We start from the raw sequence: 23,463 nt of genomic DNA on the forward strand, positions 1-23,463 counted from the left end.
ACTGCATGTTTGCATCACCAGAACAAGAATCAGGTGGGAAATCCAGAGTGACCAGGCCCCCTCAAAACCAGTGCCTAAAGCTATGCAACAAGCAGGGTTCACAGTTGAGTGAACATCAATGCATAATGAGTGGAGGTATTTCCATGCAAATAAATGCTGAATATGAAGGATTAAAGAAAGGGGAAATTAATCTTTTTCATAACACCGGGCACTTTTTTTCTCTCCCTTGTGCTCTCTTTTTAAGTCATGCACACAAATGCTGGAGAGGATCCAACTTCCCCAGTGTGGTGGTGCTGCTTCATAAAAAGCAGAACATATGCATTTAAGACCATGAATTCCCTGATACCAGCAACTGAGATTCTGATAGCTCTTCTGAACAGCCTCAGAAGAAAGGCTTTGCTAAGTGGGGGCCAGACTGACTAGTAAAAATCTCATTTCAAACCAACCTCCTATTTTTCCAAAACTCACAGCTTCCTGGGGTGTGGATGGTTTAAAGGGTTTGGTTTCAGCATCTGGGGGTATTTGGATGCAATTACTGAAGGGATTTTATTTTTCAGTTTGTTTCTAATTGCCCCATCCAAGTGGTGCTTTTGCAATACCAACAAAATAAATAGGGCAGTTTCATGCTGCTTTAGCAGGTGGCTCCATCTCTTCCCAGTCTGATCTACTTATGCCTAATGTCTCAAGCCCGAGAACAAAGTGGTAGCACCTATTCAGACTATCTCTTAAAAAAATTTTTTGTTTTAAAAATCTGCCAACAAAGCTTTTTGTCCTATCACAGGTTTGTATCAAACACAGGATTTCTCAGACATCCAAATTGTCTACCAGGCTATCATTTTGGGGGGGGGCAGGGGGCCTCAAAATTCAAGTGGTCCCTCCAAAATCGTTAACCTAGGTTAAGAATTTTCCCAAGGAACAATTTGTTCCTTTTTCCTCAAATACCATTCTGAGAAAAACTGTCAAAGACCTAGAATTTTTAAAATAGGTTTTTATAAATAATGTATTCAAAGATTTTGACCCACTACATAAAGAATCCCACTCCCTAAGAAAAATATACAAGTTTGATAAGAGTTTACATTCTGAGAGTGTCAAGCTTGATTCCAAGCCTTGAGATTTCTACTGCTTCAGTTCCAAAGGACCAACGGATAACAATTTTAGTACACAAAACTCCACTAGGCTGTATAGTTCCTTTTCTCCTGGGTCAGACAGCTTTATTCTGCTTCATTAACCCCTTCTTTGCGCCTTGATGGATCTTGGAATCCAGTTTCCCTGTAAGGGAGAAAAAGAAGCCTCATTATTTATTTTTTATATTTGCAATGCAAATCTTTCATGGCCTCCCAGGTCTTCTGGTTACTGTGTTCCTGTCACATTCAATTATCTTGCTTCAGGACTCTGACACTTTCAAACTTCAGAGTTGCATTCTGTAAGAATGAGGAAGCAGTGGAAACACCATATAGAGAGATACAAAAGCATGCACACAAACACAATGAGTATTCATTCGCCTAAAGGATTTAAGTTAATATTTCTAATTTTGTAGCTAGTAGAAAAGAAACACCATCTTTTCCAATCTAATACTAAACCAAGTTTTTAAAGAACAGAAAATATAATAGAGAAAGGCATTTCACGCAGTGGGAAACCCATTCCTCTGACCTGTTAACTCGCTGAGCATAATGCATGAACCTCCCTCACAATGAGAAAAGCAGTTCAACTCACCCCTTTCCTGCCTCTGACTTAATAGGGGGAGTGACCTGAAACAGTAGAGTAGAATCCACATGAATGCTGTACTGACAAAGGGCCCCTATCACCAGCTAAGAAGGGCAAAGGTCATAGGCTGCATGACTCTTCTAAGTGTTAAAGTTAGAAAACAAGCAACCTTCCTGTCCCAGGTGACCTGCCTTAGGAGTGAAGAACCTGTGGTCTCTGACCTCTGATTCCTCAGATCTACCAGGACAGAGTTTGGTTCAGTGGTAGCAGCCTGAGGAGCCATCCATCTCATGAAGAGAAAGCAACTTGAGTTCCTTCCTGTCTGCCTGGCCTGAGAATAGTGTGTACAGTTTGCTTTCTTCAAAAAAAAAAAAAAAGTCTCATTTAAGTCCATAGCAATGCTAATGCTGGAAACAGAAACAATTAAGTTGAACATCATCCTCGGCACTAAAAAACCCACAAAAACAAACAAACAAAAAAAAACTAAAACAAGGATTCACATGTATTACAGGCCCATACCTACAATCTTTGCCCCAATATGCTGTCATTTCCATTTCTTGCAGCAATCAGGTATAAAAGAGCACTAGACTAGGAGTCAGGAGACTCAGGTTCTTTTCTATTAACTAGCTATATGATCTGGGGCAAGTCATTGTTCCTCTGGATTTCAATATCCTCATTTGCCCAATTAAGAATACATGTTGTGCGGCTCAGTTGGTTAAAGCATCATCCCGATACACCAAGGTTTCGAGCTTGCTCCCCAGTCAGGGCACATACAAGAATTACCCAATGAATGCATAAATAAGCGGAACAACAAATCGATGTTTCTCTCTTCTCTCTTTCTCTCTCTCAAATAAATATTTTTAAAACCTTGTTTAAAAAAAATAAAGAACACATGTCATGACTACTGCACAAAGAGATTGTGAGAAAAATAACCACCACTTAACAAGTTTCCCTGTTTTCTAAATTTCTTCCCCCTTCCTCCATCTCTCGAGGGCTATACCTGCTCCTGGAATAACATTACTTCTTTTCTGGACTTTCTCAGAAACCATCACTAAATGATAATCTAAATGCCATTCACAATAGTCAAAATGCTGTTGATTTTATTTTATTTATTTATTTTTTTTACAATGCTGTTGATTTTAATTTGGGCTTTAGAGCACAGAGTATTCCCAAGGATTTAGAAGTTCTTTCATCCCCTAGGCTGCCTGGTTGGAAATCTGAACATGTGCCAGCAATCGGGCAAAGAGCCCTATTACGAAGCAAGTTTGGCCCTGGCTGGCATGCTCAGTGGTTAGAGTGTCGGCCTGTGCACCAGAGGGTCTTGGATTTGATTCCCAATCAAGGGCACGTATCTGGATTGCAGGTTTGATCCCCACCCTAAGGTGGGGTGCATGTGGGAATGTGGGAGGCAACCAATCAATGTGTGTCTCTCATATCAATGTTTCTCTTTCTCCCTCTCTCCCTCTCTCTCTCTCTCCCCACTCCCTTTCACTCTCTCTAAAAATTAAAGGGAAAAATATCCTCACTCCTTGAGTGAGGATTACAAAACAAGGCAAGTTTGCCTTTGTATCTCTAACACTACCAAATGGTAGGTGCTCAATAAATGTTTTCATCAAATGAATTAAACAAAGAAGGCAGACACTACAAATTTCAAAACCTTTACATTATAGGAACTATTGAGTAAACAAAAATAGATACTATTAAGAGTATCCATAATAGCGGTGGTGGTACCCAGAGGTACAAAGAAGCATGGTGTATTACTCAGCTTTTTAGAACAAGCCAGGACAGAATTTAGAATTCCATCTAGGACTCCAGGCTTCCAGTCCTCTTTATTGAATAAGCTGGCAGAACCAGGTCCCAGTTTCAGTCCTGAGGCTGCCTAGCTGTATAACCCGAAGGAAGTCACCCAGTCACTCTTGTCCTCAATCTTTTCAATGCTAAGAAACTAGACTACATAGTACTGATGGCTCTTTCCAGCCCTATGATGTTGTGTCCTAATGAAATGTAAATTGGAATGATTTGTTTCTGACGCAATATGAAAAACAAAACACATAAAACCTAGAAAAGAGCTGGAAACCTAGAAGCAAAAAGATGTGAGCAAAATACAATTCCTATAAACCTGTTTACTCAACTAAAAATGAAAGGAGGAAAAATTCCTACCAACTTATAAAGTTGTTGAAAGGATTACAGCTAACATTAAGTGCTTTCTATAAACCAAGCACTGTGCTAAGTATTTTACATTCATTAAGTCATTTAATCAAATAACTAATTGAAATCATATATGTTAAAGTGCCTCATAAACTCAAAGTTCTCTGAAAAAGTAGTTGAGGCTTGGGAGCTGTATTTCTTAGATATGGTCTGTTTTAATTTACCATATAACTCTAGGCAAGTGTTTTCACAATATTCACAATATTCATTTCAGATTCCTCATACCTGAAAAAGAGACATTACCTTCTTCACACTCTCAAAGCTTTACTGTATAAGAACTTTCCAAGTATAATTTTTAGAAAACTGCAATCTGGTTATGACAACCTTCAAGTAAGACCAGCTCAGGTAAGATCAACTCATCAGAGCAAAGCACTCAGTGGTAGGCAGACTAATCTCTGACTTCATTATGATGTCATAAAATAGAAAACTAATAGGAGGAAGGAGATATAGAAGAGTAAGGATTTCCAAGGCATTTTCAGGGATTCAGAAGTTCTTTTCATCCCCTAGGCTGCCTTAAAAAAAAAAAAACCTGTACATGTGCCAGCCAACTGTGAGCTCCTTACAAATAAGGACTTCTTTGCATTCCCTAGCATCTACCACAGTGACTGCCAATAGTAACAATTCTTGGGGTCAGCTGTGGGCAATGAGGGCAAGGGACTAGGGCTTCTTGCATGAAGAAGCAGTCATCATGGCTGCCCTTGGATTACATGGACTCTGAACTTTGAGTTCTAGTTCAGCCTGGACTTGGGATCTGGACAGTTAACTTATGTAACACACAGTATACACTCTCTTAAAAGCAGAGTGATAATGCTTAGTTTCTGTATTTCCCCAATACTTTCACATTTAGTACCTACAGCATTTCAATATTAAACCACATCCTCAATCATGGTGTCTATGAGAAAATCAAATGCATGTGCAACAGATGGGCTAGAAGTTGAAAGGGAAAAAGTATTTGCCATCCATTGATATAACTCTCATAGGGATTTTCACATGCTTTGCATAAGATATAAGGCAGTATTTACATGAGTTTATAGAGCATGTAGTTTATTTAAAGTAAAAATATTCCTCTATCTCTCTGAACATTCAACCTATATATTCTACTATACTAAACATTTTTGCATTTCCTAATTTGAGCACAGCCAAATGATACCATATTGCACATTGCTCTTTTCTAAATTATTTCAATTTCAAGAAACACAATTATCCCCAGGTCAAGCAAGCTCAAGTTTACATATCCAAAAACATAAATCAAAATGTATACCTTTAAATGAAGGCATATATACATATATATACATGACACAACATGTAAATGGGTTGTATTCTAAAAGTTTATTTCCAAGTCAGAAGTTTAGAACTTGGAATATATTTCTCATATAACTATCTATAAAAGGTGGTTATGCCCTAGCCGGTTTGGCTCAGTGGATAGAACGTCGGTCTGCAGACTGAAAGGTCCCAGGTTCAATTCTGGTCAAGGTCACATGCACAGGTTGAGGGCTTGATCCCCAGTAGGGGGCCTGCAGGAGGCAGCTGATCAATGATTCTCTCTCACTCTCTCCCTCTCCCTTCCTCTCTGAAATCAATAAAAATATATTTTTTTAAAAAAAATGTGGTTAGGTTCCTAAGCCATCCCACACAAAAAATTTTTTTAAATTTAAACTATAGTTAGGCAGTCATTGAAGTAGAGTACTAACTATATTATTAATATTATGGAACTTAACCACTATAAGTAACAATATATCTAGAATAAACTATGAAGCATTCCAAATTAAAAGCCAACTATATATTTTTCCCTGTGGCAGTGGGATTAAAGACTCTCCCAGCTGTAAACTACTGAAAGTGGCCCCTACGACCTAAGGCAAGGAAGTTCTGGCAGAGTGTTAAGTTTTTAGAGATGGTAAAATTGAATGAAAGATAAAGGAATGGGGAGTTACAGAGAACAGAAACTTTATACCTGACTAAATCCTCACTCTGGTTTCCTCTCAATTGAATTTATTTTTCTGAGACACACAGGGATTGGTGAGCCTATTCTTTCCTTTAAAAAAAAAAACCCACCAATTTCCACTACCTATTGTTTCTGACCAATGTTTTTTCACCTTGATTGGTCTACCATGAAAGAAGCTGTAGGCTCATAATTTCTATGTAGCTCTGTTGTCCCTGAAACAAGTATACATCCCATTTTGGCTTTTAAAAGCTTTTAACTAACAGAAACAATGGGGAAAGACAAGAGGTTATTAAAGCTTGCTCCCTAAGATCATCACTCCTCACCCCTATTAAACCTTATAGAAAAAAATGAAGGCCATATATGTGCTGAAGGTGGGTCTCTGTCTGGGTAGAGACAGTACTGAAGTAAAACATTTCAGAGAAGTATCTAAGCTCTGTGCACAGAGAACATTTTCTCACGGGAGCTAAAACAGTAGATAAAAACCAAGATAGAGGAGGCAGCTAAGAAAAGGTAACTAAGGTAAAGATCAAGGTAGCAGTGGGTTTGACAGAGGAGCCATACCACATTTCCTCTTACCACCAGAGTAAGGGGAGAATGGAACAGAGAAGAAGAGGGTAGAATGCCACAACCAAAAAGGAGAGGAAAAGAAAGATTTAAATCCTACATAGTTGTAGAAGAAGGGACAAGAATTTCCAGGGCTACTTGGCTACCCATTGGGGTAAAGTCTGAAGTAAATAATTTGTATAAGTTAAGGGCAACTTATGTTCAGATTTTCTGATTTGTAGGAAACTCAGGAACATATGTGTCATTTAAATCATGAGAGTTGCCTGAATTTTGTAGTGAATATACATTAATTTAAGTTCATACTCAAAGCATTTCATTTTGTGATTGAAAGCAGTATTACTCAAAGTGTACTCAGTCAATCAAAGCCATAGGTACATTGGGGAGAAGGCCTAGGATTCTGTCTTAACAGTTCTATAGGTGATTTTTATTTATATTACTAGAGGCCCAATGCATGCATTCATGTACGGGTGGGGTCCGGCTGGTCTGCCCTGATAGGGCCAATTAGGCCAATGGCCGGGTGAAGGGGGTGCGGGAGGTTGGTGGGCTGGCCCTGCCCCCTGGTCCAACTCTGGTTGAATTCCCGGTTGAGGGGACAATTTGCATATTATCCTTTTAATATATAGGATAGTTTGAGAAGTCCTTCTCCACAGAAAAGAATTATAAAGTGGCTAATTGATCTTCAAGATAATGGGTGAGTCAGAGTTGTGCACAGTTGAAGACAATGCATGCCCCAGAATCATCCAGTTCACACAGTGGGAAAGCAATGTCACAGAGGCATAAAATAGTAACTGATATGAGCAAATGAGAGAATAGTGGTGTTGTTTTTTAAAGAAAGTTAGACAAAGAGGATACCACTATATGTTTCCTTAGATTGCTTTGAAACAGAAGAGGCTGCTGTAGGGCCAGACAGAGAAAGAGAAGATGGAAGATGAAGAAAAGGTGAGTGTTCAGAGTAGTCAACAAGCATTTCCTAAGAGGTAAATATAGAGAGGGTATTATAATCACAAATACATAAAGGCAAAAGTTACAGAAAAAAATCATCAAGATGTTTCAAAAAGATGAAAAACAAGAGGCTTAGGGCAAAGCTCTAGAAACCAGTGATCAAGGGAATTGGGGGGAGGGTCAGACGGAATAGTGGGAAAGTAATGCCTCCAAAATAGACAATCAAGAACAGACACTTAAAAAGTTGTCTTATTCTTGGATTAAATACTGATGAACAATGGATAAATGACAATGTTGCCACTAAGCAGTCTAGCAGAACAAAGCACACTCTTTTGGCTGACAAATAGGATTTAAATGTATTGGGGTCCTAAACTGAAGTTTACAATGGTTCATTAGCATGCCAATAATTGTGGACCAATCAGGATATACTTTAGAAAAGGTATTCTATAGTTAACCTAACATTAAAGTTATCAATAAATATAAATTTATTAATCCCCCAACACTTGAGATGCTATAGAAGAGGGTAAAAAGAGAAAATTTTTAAAAAGTTAAACAAGTGAGGTGCAAGAGAAAAAAAGAAAATTATACCGTCAAAGCTTGTGACTTACAGATTTTTGGATTTCCTTTAATGGGAAACTTCACAATCATTTCCTGGGGATTTGTGCAGATGAAAACAAATGGAGAATCAGATTCTTGACTCATGTCTGGATACTGTGAAATATAAAAATAAAAAGTTCAGTCTAGTTGGGACAAATTTTGAATTTCCAGAAGATCAAAGGATGTCCCAGATTTCACCTCAACATGCTGATGACAGTACTCTTCGTTTCATACTCACGTAAAGAGGATTATGCTCAACAAACAAGAACAAACCTTCACCTTTTCTCAGGCCTTAGCACAGTATTCTTATGTAGTCTATTGTCTACCATTTCTTTAAAAAAAAAAAAAAAAGATGCCTGAGATCTTCCCAGAATAAGACTGCCTGTTCTTTAATATAAGCGACTATGAAGTGGGAAATTCAGAGGTCTCCTTCAGGAACATTGGGCACCCCCTACATTCAACTCAAGTGAAACACTGGAATATTTAAGAAAAAACAGAACATTTTAAGAATTCTGCTAAAAACAGTCAAAAGAGCCCTTTTCTCACTAAAGGGAAGGAAGATGATTCACTCTGAAAGGTATGAACATGCAAAAGCTGTTTTACTGGATGCATTCCAGACTTACTTAGGGCGGAAAGGTAACATAGAGCAATTCTGAAAATTATTTAGAAGCCTCCTTGGCTCTCTTAACACAAAATAAATCTATGTGAATACTTTGGACTTTTATGCCTTCTGCAAAGACAGACACAACACCTAGAGTAAGATTATGCTGACCACACAATCACAATTTAAAGAACAATTGGGGATTGGCATAAAGTGCTCTCCAGCAATGCCCAACTGATCTGTTGTTTCATTATTTCCTATCTTGGATGTCTTGTGTTTGTTGGACAAATATGATTCATAGGTTGAATGCAACTATGGGTCAGACTTCATTACTAGAGGAGCCTTTCTCCAAGTAATTACCATCAAAAGTATGAAATTATTTTCCACTCTTTTTCACCTGCCAAGATGTGTCCTCTAAAGATTTAAGGCTCTAAGTAGAAATGGAGGATTCAGTAAGAAAATTCAAATTCTCTACAGCAAGTGAAGTATGAACAGTTAAACTTCTTTACTGGCCACTCTGTGTTAGGTGGTAAGTAATGCTGTGGAAAAAAACAAAGAATTTAAGCAGCTTTTGGTCCTATCCACATACCATGGCTTTCTGTGTGGGACAGGTACGACATGTACCTTTTTTTTAATCCTCACCCCAGCATAAATTTTTCCCATTGATTTCCAGAGAGAGTGGGAGGGAGAGAGGCAGGGAAAAGAGAGAGAGAGAGACACATTGACTAATTTCCTCCTGCACATGCCCCTACCAGGGCTGGGGGACTTGCAACTGAGGTATGTGCCCTTGACTGGGAATCGAACTCGTGACCCTTCAGTCTGGGGGCCAACATTCTAACCATTGACCAAAATTCGCCAAGGCAGTATGGCATGTACTTTGATAACACAAAGCTTAATACCAAGTATCAGCTACAATTATATCACAGCCAAGGTCAAAATGTTCATGGGAGAAAAGAAAGACTAAAGATGAGAGGGTAAACTCCTCTTTCTTAACCTCTTGGAGCTTTAGAATTCAAAGGAAAGTAGGATCCAGCTGTTACCTTTGAGGTGCTTCGGCACAAATAAAACCAGAAGCTGCTATCAAGATCTTTAAACCTAATTCTACAGAGCCAAAGCAACAGTAGTCACAATTGACATCGCTTCATGTTTTTTGCTTTCTCTTCTGTTTTAATAGAGTATCAAGGTAGAGGACAATGCTGCCAGTATTTCACAGCTCTGCTTTTCCAAAATTGCAAGCCATTTCAGCCATTCTCTCCTTTTTTATCTGCATCCATAAATGTTCTCTTGACTTTATTAACCTCATTAACAAACATACTTGTGGCCCTAGCCACAAGTTTGGCCCTAGCCAAGGTTTGACTCAGTGGTTAGAGCATCGGCCTACAGACTGAAGGGTCCTGGGCTCAATTCCAGTCAAGGGCACATACTGCTGTTGCAGGGTCCATCTCCAGCCCTGTACAGGGCACATGTAGGAGGCAACTAATTGATGTGTCTCTCTCACATCGATGTTTCTCGCTCTGTCTTTCTCCCTAAAAATCAATGGAAAAAATATCATCAGGTGAGGATTAACAAAAACAAACTTTCTGTAATGTGTGCCATAAAACAAAAACTCTCCAGATCCCACATTCTCCTCCAGCTATTACCCCATTTCTCAGATTCCCTTTAATAAAATTCATTTAAAGACTATCTATACTCCCTGCCTCAAATTCCTCTATTTTTTTCCTGAACTCACTATACTAACAGGCTTTCAACTCCCATCAGTCCACCCAAACTATTCTTGTAAAGGTCATTGTTCATTTCCAAACTAAATCAAATGACCAGTTTCTCAGTACTTATTTTAATTGATCTGTAGAACCTGACAAAATTCTTCTCCCCCTCGTTCTTGAACACATTCCTCAGTTGGCTTCCAGAATACCATTCTCTTCCTGGTTTTGCTGCTTTACTGACTGCCTCTCATCTCCCCATTCTTTAAATGTTGGTATGCTTCAGGGGTCAGGTCTCAGACCTCTTCTCTCCTGGGCCTCTAACTATGAGAGGTGATGGATGGTAACTAAACGTATTGTGGTAATCATTTTTTAATATAACAAGTCATTGTGTTGTACACCTTAAACTAATACAACGTTAGATGTCAATCAAATCTCAATAAAACTGGGGGAAAAATAAGGTCCTTAAAATGCATATCAAAATGAGGTATCACTTCTTGCTCACGAGGATGGCTATTATAAAACAAAAGAAAAACAAAAAACATGGACAATAACAAGCATTATTAAGAATAAAAATTGAAACCCTCATGCATTGTTGGTGTGGATGTAAAATGGTACAACTGCTGTGGAAAAACAGTTTGGAGTTCTTCAAAAAGCTAAACACAGAATTACCATATAATTCAGCAATTCCACTTCCTGGTATATACCCAAAAGAACTGAAAGGGACACAAACACATAAATGTTCACAGCAGCATTATTCACAATAGCCACTAGTTTCCACAATTCATCAGTAGTACATGAATAAACAAAATGTGGTATTTACATAGAAAGAATATTATTCAGCTTAAAAAGAAATGAGTCTGGCCAGTGTTGCTCAGTGGTTGAGCACTGACCTATGAACCAGGAGGTCACAGTTCAATCAGGGCACATGCCCAGGTTGTGGGCTTGATCCCGTGGAATGGGGGAGGGGGGGAGGATGTGCAGAAGGCAGTTGATTGATTATTCTCTCTCATCATTGATGTTTCTATCTCTCTCTCCCTTCCTCTCTGAAATCAATAAAAAAATATATTTTTAAAAAAAGAAATGAAATTCTGATACAAGATGGATAAATCTTGAAAAATGATGCTAAGTAAAATAAACCAGACACAAAGGGCAAATATTGTATGATTCTACTTATATGTGGTACTTAGAATAGGCAAATTCATAGAAATACAAGGTAAAATAGAGGTTACCAGAGGCTGGGGGAGGGGGGGGGCGGATAGAGAAAGAAGGAATTATTATTTTTTTCCCCTTCAATAACTTTTTGCTTTTTAATCCTCACCTGAGGATATGTTTTTATCGATTTTTAGAGAGAGATGAAGGGGATGTGAGAGAGAAACATCGATCAGTTGCCTCCCATATACACCTAACTGGGAATTGAACGTGCAACCCAGGTATGTGACCTCACGGGGAATCGAGCCTGCAACTTTTTGTTGTATGGATGACACTCCAACCAACTGACCCACTTGGCTGGGCTACTTATTTAAATTTTTTAATTTGTCCTCCCCTTAATAGGATGAAAGCTCCATGAAGGCAGAGATTTTTGTCAAAATTTACTTCTCAGTACCAATCATGCCTGGCATATACTAAGGCAATCAATAAATACTTATTGAATGAAAGAATAAGGAATTTACCAACTTGTGCATTAAGGTTAACTTAATAATACTGAATATGCATAGGCCGGGAACTAGACACTCCTAGGATTTTAACTCTGGGTAAAAGCAGGTGCTATTCTATAATCTGTTATCCCTCAAGCTAAATTAAAACTTTTGTGTCTTGGCAAGTATCCAATAAGGCCCTAAGTTTAATAAAAAGTACCCTGATATATAAAAAGTACACAGTAAGCAAATGTCAAATAAAGGGGAAAAGGTTGGATAAATGATATTATAGAACAAGAGGTTCCTTGGACCCATTCATGCCTCACAGTAAAGCTAAATATTAAAATCAACTTTCTCTTGTGAACCAATGTCACCCCAATAAATTCAATAAAATAAAAGTCAACTGAATTTAAATCCAAGTTTCATGTGAATATCCCTTTTCCCAAGCTCTATCACTGAACTTTAAGAGGCTTATAAGAAACAGAGCTGAAGAACAAAGCAGTCTACCAGGAATAAAGAAAGGCAGGCCTGTGCACTGGGAAAAGAGATTATTTTTCATGGCAAAATGCATTATAGCAAAGTCAGCTTGGCAGGGCCTCAGTACCTCCAAAAACATACAATCTCTGCAACTGCAGCCTGGGCGCTAGGGGCCACATTATACACTAACAAGTCAGAGACAAGAAAGGAATTTCTGGTCTGAGAGGCAAAGACTAAAACGCAGCTGACTCAGAGAAAGAGTAAATTAAGAGAGGAGGATTCATATTTGTGAAGAATGTGGATAAACTGATGTCATATCCAATTTAGAGAAAATGCTAGATTAAGGATCATTGACACAGTACAGTAGGCATTGTGGGTTATAAGCTCAAGCAAGCAACTTAAAGCAACCATTCAGATTCGGTGACAGACTCTTCAGGAAGTTGCTACTGTCCTTACCTAAGACAACATTACTCCTATCATCACCTGGTTTCCAGCCTGACCACCAGGGGAGGTGTGGTGGACTCTTCTTTCATGCCTCGTAAGTTTCACAGCTGTCTAGTATAAATGGTAATTAACTACTAAACAGCCATTTTCTTCTCCCCTCCAGAGGAAAATTATTCACCAGCTATCTAGAACAGCGGTTGCCAATCGGTGGTCCGTGAGGTCCAAATGGTTGGCGACCGCTGATCTAGAAAACATTTCTTTTCCATTTTCATAAAAGAAAAAAAGTTTAGTAGTTTTGGGCAACCACAGATTCAAAACCAAGTGGGCATTTTCACCAACTCTGCAAGAGTGTCTCCATTTAGTCCTTGCACTGAAATGATCAGTAACTCCTAAATGATGCCACTCTTCACAAATCCCCAGATGAGCTCTAAATCTTATTATACCTGTCTCCACAGAACTAAAAGCTAAAGCAGTCAAGAAAAAGTCACTGACAAGGAACATATATTTGCTGTAGGTTTTCTTGGTTTAAACTTTGAGGAACTAGATAAGACATAAAATCAGGCTCTGAAATCTAGTAAGCTGAAAACCAACTCCAAGTAGAGGTGAGAAAAAAAATGAAAAAATTCGGAAAGAAAAAAAAAAGAGTCTGATAAAAAGGCCACAAGCACAATAGATCCAAAGCAGCAGATCCCAAAAGCAACTGTGTTCTCTGATAAATAGTTCTTGTTTACATTGCTCTTCAAAGCAATTCAAGGTGTTCAAAGGATAACTAGCACCCCGGGCCCTACTCTCCTGGAAGATAAAAGTTTCCTCATATCAGGGTAACATTGATCATGATACTTTGACTACTGTATATTGACTGGGGTTAGGTAAAGATCATGCCAGCTGGCCCAAAGTGGGATAGTTGAGCTCCCTTGTACCAGTACCCAATTCGAATCATGTATCAAAGGCAGGTGGTTCCAGCTCAATGATAGAGTGAATTCATATTTGCTCCAGGTGAACTGAGTAAGTGATAATCGATATGTAGTTTATAGGTCTTATAGTCATTTGAGGATGTTGATCTGGTTTAAGTCACAAAGCATTGGTCTCGTGGTCCCATCCTACTCACAATAAAACTTCCACTGTGGCTTTCTGTGCCTTTTGGAGTCCTATGCTGGAACCTTCACATGCAATAGAATCCAATCAAGTATATTTCTATAAAATCAACCTCAGCTTTTCTGCCCTGACCTTTTCAAAACCTAAATGGGAATCACCCGTTCATGACAAGTATTTTTGGTCTTAATTTTCATAGAGCAAGCTTTCACTCCTACTTAAACTAGTAAGAACCAAAAGAAAATTGCTCTTAATTAAAGATACTTCATTGTAAGGTTCTTAACCACTGAAGTCTACCCTGGGACTAATACCTCGTCTTGAGTTAAAGACTTCCAGTTTTAGATTTTATCTCCCAACCAGAGGCCCGATTCACAAAATTTGTGCAAGAGTAGGTCTTCTTTTCCCCGGCTGTCGGCACCGGCTTCTCTCTGGCACCTGGGACCCAGGCTTCCCTCTGGGATCGGGGTTTCCTCGCAGCCCTGGCTTCACCAGAAGGTTGTCCAGTCTAATTAGCATATTATGCTTTTATTATTATAGATGTCTGGTTTGACTCAACTGAGAACCATTCTGAGGCAAAGCTCAGAGAATCCTTAACCTTAGTTAACACATCAAGGTAAGATCATTATTAAGCATGATTAACATTAACAGTACCCCTTACTACATAACATTTGTCTTTTAGAACAAAACAGATTAAAATATTTTCAACTATGCAAATGAAAACTTACAGAAAAGTTGATTTTGGTATGGTGAGCACACACTAGAGAACACCTCTCCTTCACGGCTACAATATAGGTTTCCTTTGCCATAGCTCATTTATTTTAAAAAATATATTTTATTGATTGTTTACAGAGAGGAAGGGAGAGGAATAGAGAGTTAGAAACATCCATGAGAGAGAAACATCGATCAGCTGCCTCCTGCACACTCCCTACTGGGGATGTGCCCGCAACCAAGGTACATGCCTTTGACCAAAATCGAACCTGGGACCCTTGAGTCCACAGGCTGACACTCTATCCACTGAGCCAAACCAGTTAGGGCAGCTCATTTTAAAAAGTCATTTACCTTAAAAGAAAATTCTCTTCTTTTGTATACCCCATCTGGACTAAAGGTAGTACCATTCACCCACTCACCACAGCCAGAAACACAAGTTAATCCTAGACTTCTTTCTTTTTCTCATACTTCATATCCAATCAAATCATCAAGTCCTAAACATTTCAATCATTTGTTCCTTTCTGTCCACTAACCTGCCTGAGTATTGTTGCAGATCTTCATCATGCCTCACCTGGACAATTATTTCCTTATATTTAGGCTTGCCCCATCCAGTCCATCTTTCCTACTGCTAACAGGATAATCTTTCTAAAATACACATCTCATTACATCACTTATATAGTTGCCTTTAGAATACAATTCAAATTCCTTCACAAAGCATTTAAGGCTTTTCATACTAGTATATCAATCATTGTCAGCCTCTCGATATACTGTTACAACTTTTATTGAGTACCTACTATGTGCCAGGCTATATACTAGGACACTGGAGATAAAAAGATGAATATGACATAGATGGTGACCAACTACATGTGAACATTTTATTTTTGTAATTATAAAAAAAATTACCATCCTGCCAAGGAGGAAATGGGCTGAAGTCAGGGAAGACTCTACTGAAAGAATGACATCTAAGCTGTTTAAAAGATTGAATAGGAACTCTCCTGGCGGACAAGAGCATAGACACATGATATAGCATGGTATATTGAGGAAGACATAAATTCTGCCTTCTTCAGGACTGACCATTTTTAGAAGCTTCTTTAACCTTCCTAACCTACCTCCAGCTGACTAAGGGTTTGTTCTCCTCTTTTGTATATTTCTTTGTTCATATGATAATTATTATGGTTGGGGGTTTTTTGTTTCAGTCTCTTCTAGTAGACTTAAGGATCGAGGGAATAAAATATCTTGCTAAACCCTGGCAGGTATGGCACAGTTGGTTGAGCATCGTCCCATGCACCAAAAGGTTGCCAGTTCAATTCCTGGTCAGGGTACTTATTCAGAATGGGGGTTTGATCCCTGGTCCAGGCGCCTGTGGGAGGCAATCGATTGATGTTTCTCTCTAACATCGTTTTTCTCTTTCTCTCCCTTCCTCTCTCTCTAAAGTCACTAAAAAAATAAATATTTTTAACCTTGTTAAAACTCTGGATCCTCAGTCTTTAGCACAGTACCTGGTACATGGCACGTGGTCAATAAATACTTCATGAATGTATGATTGTATAATATTCTGAGCAATAAAATTTTAAAATAGGAGACGATTTGCCACCTGGTTCATACAGTAGACTGGATGACAAATCAAGAAGCTTTGAACAGATTGCAGTAAGATAGCAAGACGACAGCAGATTCCTTCTAAATCAAGCAGACCACATTCTCTCTAAGCCTGGGTTTACTTACAGGTAAAATGAAAGCGTCACATTAGGTGTTTAATTCTCCCTATATAAAACCTTTTGCATCTGCCCCCACACCCCATTGCCTAATTTCGCTGGCATTATCCCAGAACAGGTTTTTAAAAAAATCTCTACCTTGGATGACAAATACCTTCCACATTGCTGCCGGATTGATTTTCCTCAAGCAAAGCTCTGATCACCTTCAAAACACCTTTTCCCATCCCACAACTGACTACAGAAAAAAGCCTTCCCCCTGTAGCCTATCATTCAAAGGTATCTATCTCTGACAAAAACAAACCTTTCCATTTTTGTTTGCTGCTTCTTCCCCTTCACTCATATTCTTCCCTCAACAAACTGTTTTGCTATTACTCTCCATACAGGCCCATAACTGCCTACCTCATTTTACTCCCTCTCCTTGGCATGTGCTTTCTACCATCTAAGCAGGAAGACTTGAACAGCAATCCCAATTCTATCAATTACTAACAGTACACAAGTTAGTATTTTAACTCCCTTAGTCTTAAGTTCTCTCATTTCTAAAAGAGGGGTAATGATACCTTGGAGTTGTTGTGAGGGTTAGAAAATAACATATATAATAGGCCTGGCACATAATAAATTATCAAAAAGTAATAGATCTTATTATTACTACCCTTCAAGGTTAGTTCAAATGCCATCTTTTTCTTTAAGTCTTTTGTGATCCCACCCAGCTGGAAGCAACCTCTTCCTCCTTTAAGTTGCTCAGAGGCAGCCTTTAGTTCTCACATATATATCTTATATACCTAATGATCTTTCAAACATTCTAGGGTCAAAAACTTTGGCTCATTCAATTTTTTGTTTCATTTAGTGTCTAAAACCGTGACTGATTTGTAACATATACTCAAATATTTATCGATGAATGAAAGTTAAGAAAATCTTAAGAATTATATGCTCATTTTCAAATGAAAAGCTAAACATTAAAAAAAATGTACATAAATGAATATAAAAGTATTAATATTCCCTTCCTCTCTTCAGGATAAATACAACAGAAAACATAATGCTTCCTAGATTACTAAAAAATGTACATGCTTGTCCTCAATTCATTAAGTGAACACTTGATACCCAGGTTGCAAAAAATTTGAGTCTGTTCTTGTCAGAAGCTCTAATAAATGTTCTGGTTGTCATCAGATTCCAAAAATACGTTACCTATCTCACTCAAATGAGCTGTGATTTTAAAGAACTGCCAAGGGTTAGGCTAATTGTGGCAGATATTCAACACCCCTCTTTATGGGTTCTCAAATACAGCCCTCAAGATTCCTTAGGAACATACATTTTAGGTCTATAAATTGGTAGGTTTTCTCAGTACAACACATATATGTTTTTATTGATTTTAGAGAGAGAAGAAGGAGAGAAAGAGAGAAATATCAATTGGCTGCCTCCTGCACGCCGCCTACTGAGGATCAAGCCAGCAACCCAAGCATGTGCCCTGACCAGAATCAAACCTGTGACCTTTTGGTGCATGGGACCAAACTGAGCCACACTGCCAGGGCCCTTTTCACATATTTTAAAAGAGAATTTGGGGACTCTATTATTTAAGGTCAATGCCTGATTTAAATATTGACTATTAATTACTTCCTTCATTTTTAATCTTCTAACCTCTCAGACTTACAATCGCTGGTCATAGTAGCCAATGATTTCCACATATGAAGTGGTATTTGCAATCTTCCTGGTCTGTATCACTTGGATGCTTTTTAAAAAATGTTTTTATTAATTTTTAGAGAGAGGAAGGAGAGGGTGAGAGAGAGAGAAATATTGATGAGGGAGAAATATCACCATCAACCGATACCCTACTGGGGAATCAGCCTGCAAGTGGGCCATGTGCCCTGACTGGGAATCGAAACCAGTGACCTCTTGGTGCATGGGTAGACGCTCAACCATTGAGCCACACCAGCCAGGCTGGATATTCTTATAGCAGTCAGCAGCAGAACTGCTTCATCGTAATTCCTTGAGCCCTGGCCGATTTGGCTTGGTGGTTGGAGTGTTAGCCTGGGAACCTAAAGGTCAGCAGTTCGATTCCAGATCAAGGGCAGGTACCTGGGTTGCAGGTTTCATCAGGGGCGAGTGCGGGAGGCAATCAATGGATGTCTCTCTCAAATCAATGTTTCTCTCTCCCTTCCTCCCTTCCACTCTCTCTACAAATCAATGGGAAAAGATATCCTTGGGTGAAGATTTAAAAAAAAGATAGGGTCTCGGTTATTATAAAAACCGTAAGATCAAATGGAATAAAGGGTCAGTAAACTGACAAGGAGAGAAATGGATTCAGTAAGAAGAAATTGAATAATCAATGACCTTGGAGATTTCAGACAAACCTGATTTTCTATTGAAGGCAGAGATATAAATAGCACAAACATAACACAGACACATAGAAACAAAAGCCACCAGCTCAACTTTTTGTCTGAAAACTTGTTAGGTCTAGAGAACTGTTCAAACCACAGCTGCTAATGGTTATGGATTTGGCAATCAAAATGTCTTTGTTTTAAAAAAAAGTTTTAACTGCCTTACTATTGAGGTTACAAACCACAGCCTTGATGCATTGTTGCAGTTAACATCCTCCCTGCTGTTTTTGAGAGCTTACATCTGCTGCTGGCAGATAAAACGCTGGCAAACGGCATGGGCTCCTTCCAGGGGAATACAAAAGTTTTAACTAGATGGCTCTCATCTACCTCAGTCTCCTGAGTTGAGCCTTCAGTGCTTTCTGTAGCACTCCTACCTTGTCTAGGTTGATCCCCTGCTACTACTTAAGAGGGTGGAAGGTCTAGTGGGGGTTTTTTTCTGGTACAAATCAGCCATGCCAACCATACTATTCTTAGAAGATAAAAAGAAGACGAATTCTTAGCTCAGGGGAAAGCACTATTAGCACATATTTTAAAGCCACTTCTAGTGTAGTGCACTTGACTTTTAACAACCACTAATAAAACATTTACTGTGGGGTTTTTTTGTGTGTTTTTTTTAAACTAAATGATCACACTATGCTGAAAATAGTGAGGGCTTAGTATATTTTAACTAATCAAAGAAAGGCCAAGAACTCGAGGTCAGGAAGTAAGTTACTGAGTTTCTCTAGGGAAGAGAAAAGTTACGAACGATGGAGAAGTAAAATGTGGGCTAAGTCACATAGGAGATTGGTTTCAGTTGAAATAAAATTAGTATATCCACACGGGTTTTCAAAGAAAATGCAATTTAGGTGAGTGATGAGAAATGAGTGCGGAAATGCAGAAAGAAGACTTAAGTCAAGAAAGTGTCTTCTGGATGATTCTCCCTCAGTGAGCTAATCTATGAGGATGAGAGAAAACCAAATATATTCAGACTAGCAGTTCCAAAACGTACACACCACAGTGTAAGATACCAGTTCTGAATATGAAAATAGGGAGTTTTGGGGGATAGAGGGGGAAAGAAGAGGCAGAGATGTGGTCAAAAAGTTTTGTGAACAATGAAAGTTATATCCACCAGATATATCAGAGAGTTACATCCGAATCATAATACACACTAGCATATTAAGGGCTCTGAGAAGTTTTTCAGTAAATAAATTTATTTAATGCAAATACATTTTCCAAATGTATGTGTTCATGGAAACCTCACAATCTCCCTACCCTCGTTATTTTTCAGAGAACACCTATACCATGGAATAGTTTGGGAAATGCTAGTGTAGGGTTATAATACATAAACTCTCAACTCATTCTTGCAGAAATGAGAATAAGGTTGGTAAAACGGTCGAGGCAATCACATTTCATAGAATATCATAGAACCCTAGCTCAAAGAGAGACAGACAGGTAGGCAGGCTACCAAGGGTGCTTGAGACATTTTCCAAAAGCAGCCAAATACCAAAGCTACAACTTTAAAAGCTGTAAGATCCTTATCTGATAATCATCAAATAGGGTTAATACCAATTCTGAATACATTCATGTGCTACCTTCAAATATAGAATAGAAACAATAGGGAAAAGCCACAGAAAAGCTGACCATAGGAAAAATAAGCATGGGATTCCTGTGTTTAATGAAGCTTAGAGGCTTCTGGCATTTTGAAATATTCTAATGTCATACATTAGGGAAACTCATAACGAGAGTTGCCATGACCTCCAGCTAGAAACATATGGAAGGATTCCTCCACATCTATAAGCTACCTTCAGCTTTCTCAGGATAAAAGACAGGATAGGAGGAATATTATGCTACCCTGAAAGACAAGAACCTGGAGAAACCAAAACGATGTTTTGTTAATTAGATTTCTAATTCCATAGACTAGGATTATAGTTTCCCAACCTTTTCTACATAAATTGTGGCATAAAGAAGACTGGCTACAAATCATTTGATCTTGTATCAGGTGGTGGTTTGCTTGATTGGCAAATGAGAAAGTAAAGGAAGATCCCTTGCCAAAACCACCACCCACACTGCCAGAGGCTGCTGGTTATTTTTTTTTACAATGCAAATAACCTAAGAAGAAAAGTTATACTACGCTGTTAATGACTGTGAGAATCTCTAAAATTGTAAAGCTTACACCAATATAAGAAATTCTTACATTATTTCTAAACTGGAAAAAAAAGGCTAGAGTAAAATAATGACACTGAAAAAAATGGGTAAAGGGCCCATTAGATGGATAGGACAGGCACAAGTGTGTGGAAAATGAAGAGCCTCCACATGTCTGTGGTTTTGCGTAGATCTAGATCAGTGCTAAGAGCAGAAAAAAAGGCTAGGAGTACAAAGTCATGCCAAATTAGATACATTGTATTCATATACATAAAGTAATCAGAGAAGGGCTGAGGAGGCAATCCACAAGAAAATGAAAGACAGAAAACTAGAGAGATCAATAACTATTAGCTAAAATATGTGAGGAAAGGATAGAGAAGGTGATATAGGAATAGTGTTTTTCAAAATTGCAGACAGTAACACTAGTGAAAGGCAAATAAGTCTGGAAAGCAAAGAATTTACTGAGAAAAACTGAAGAACACTTTCTTTAGCACAGTGGTAGAAGCCCTACTGCTTAAAGGAACTATTTAAAGTACAGGTAACCCACACTGGTAGGTAAAACTCTTCATGCTTCAAGGATGATCCTTCTGATTTTGGATTTCTCTAGTCTCAGTCTAAACACAAGACTCTAAATTTCAGGTTTTCCTTTAGCTCCCTCTGCTGTTCAAAAATGTACTTTAGTTATGTCAGTTCTATCTTAAATGATCAAAATAAATAAAAATACACACATACATACACACGCACACCAAACTTGGCACAGTCCAGGCAATCAGAGTTCAAACATTTGCTTATTATGAATTCTCTGGCCCAGAACAAATGTTCCAGAATAAGTAATAACAAATTCAATCATTCCCACCACCTAATTGAAATTCAAGGGATAATGGAAGCTTTATTCACCAAAAGCAGCGAACTTTTACTAAGGGATGAGGATCCTATATGTGTTAGCTGGATTGTGGCAAAAGCTTTTTATGCAGAAATGTATATGTGCCTATTCTCCATATACCAGAAATCAAAGCATCACTATACCATACTTTTTCTGTTTCTACCCTGGTCTTTTCTCTCCCCAGTATCTCCTAATTAAAAGTTTCTCTTCATATGTTTAAATCCAATTGCTAGCACCTTACTATCTTCAGGATATCCTGTGCTGAAAGATCTATGGTGGCGAAGCAAGCATCTGTCCAAGAGAAGTATTCTTACTCACCTGATCCTTAAATTGATTCTGGGACAAGCAGTCAATTAGGTCCACACAGCCCAGAAGACAACCTGATGGATAGTCATTGGGGAATTCCACATCTGAATCAAGAATAAAGAATGATTAAATTTCCTTTTTTGTGACCCTAGAACTCACAAATCTGTTTTCAATTCTGAACAAATAACTTTCTCTATTATCTATATGTAGACATAAGGAAAACAATGAGGTTTTTATTTGGTTCAACTGTTGATATTTTAGCAAAAAAATTTGAGTGGCTGGTTTAGTCCACTCTCCACATCTAAGCTATAGGAAAATTACTCGCACACCATTGAAGTTCAAAGACCCCACAGTTTCACTTCAAACAAATCAATTCCACTACAATCAACTGGATCAGACTGGTGTTTAGTGATGATGGGTTTTGGAAACAAGCTACAGGTGTCAAGAGAAAACCCATAAATATTTTTTTTAAAAATTAAGAATGTCAGAACACACAAATTTAAAACAAGCCTGTTATATAAGTCAAAACAGAAAAACATTTTTATAGAAACATGTACTTTGGATTTCTTTTATATATACATATATATGTATATATTTTATTGATTTCAGAGAGGAAGTGAGAGGGAGAGACAGAAACAACAATGATGAGAGAAAATCATTTTGATCGGCTGTCTCCTCCCCCACTGGGGATCGAGCCTACAACTCGGGCATGTACCCTTGACTGAAATCTAACCCGGGACCCTTCAGTCCTCAGGCCAACGCTCTATCCACTGAGCGTGGATTTTTAAAAACTTCTATAGGTGCTGCCCTGGTCAGTGTGGCTCAGTTGGTTGGGTGTTGTCTGTGCACTGAAAAGATTGCCAGTTCGATTCTTGGTCAGGCCACATGCCCTGGTTGCAGGCTCAATCCCTAGAGGGGATGTGCAGGAGGCAACTGATCAATATTGCTCTCACATCAATATCTCTCTCTCCCCCTCTCCCTTTCTCTCTCTAAAAATCAATAAAAAGTCTTTAAAAACAAATAAAGAAAAAAACTTTTATAGGTGTGTCTGTAATTATCCTCTCATTCTATCTTAAAAAGAACTGTATGATCTGAATAAAAGGAAGGAAAACAAGACACCCAAGGGTGAGAAGTGTATTTTAAGATCCAAATTTAGTGTGCTGAGGGTGATTGCCAAAATACACTGCTTAAGTCAACCAACCTTGATCTGTCCAAATCCAATAGCAGATGTCTATTTGGATCACTCCGGATAAAAATTTTTATTTGTGGTTCTTCCCAATCTAAAGATCCCATAGTTTACAGCAGTCATATATATTTACTATGATTTATTATCATAGTGTATATATGTATATATATGTATATATGTGTGTAAAAATAAAAACGAATTACTTAAAGGGGAATACAGTGCAGCTAACCGGAAATGGAGGCATTCTAATGTCACAAGAAAAACCTG

The 23,463-nt window shown here is 38.3% G+C and overlaps 1 protein-coding gene across 1 annotated transcript in view; it reads right to left on the reverse strand.

The window, feature by feature from the left end:
- Positions 1-968: 968 nt before the first annotated feature.
- TRIP4 (thyroid hormone receptor interactor 4) overlaps positions 969-23,463 on the reverse strand; it is a 71,757-nt gene continuing 49,262 nt past the window's right edge. The window contains exons 11-13 of the mRNA XM_006770837.2: positions 22,023-22,114; positions 7,969-8,071; positions 969-1,269 (exon numbers count right to left, since the gene is read on the reverse strand). Coding sequence (XP_006770900.1) covers positions 1,202-1,269; positions 7,969-8,071; positions 22,023-22,114 — 263 coding nt within the window. The 3' untranslated portion in view covers positions 969-1,201. The remainder of the gene's footprint in view (positions 1,270-7,968; positions 8,072-22,022; positions 22,115-23,463) is intronic.

The sequence above is a fragment of the Myotis davidii genome, unplaced genomic scaffold (assembly GCF_000327345.1).
Source record: "Myotis davidii unplaced genomic scaffold, ASM32734v1 scaffold461, whole genome shotgun sequence".
Classification (NCBI taxonomy): Eukaryota; Metazoa; Chordata; class Mammalia; order Chiroptera; family Vespertilionidae; genus Myotis; species Myotis davidii.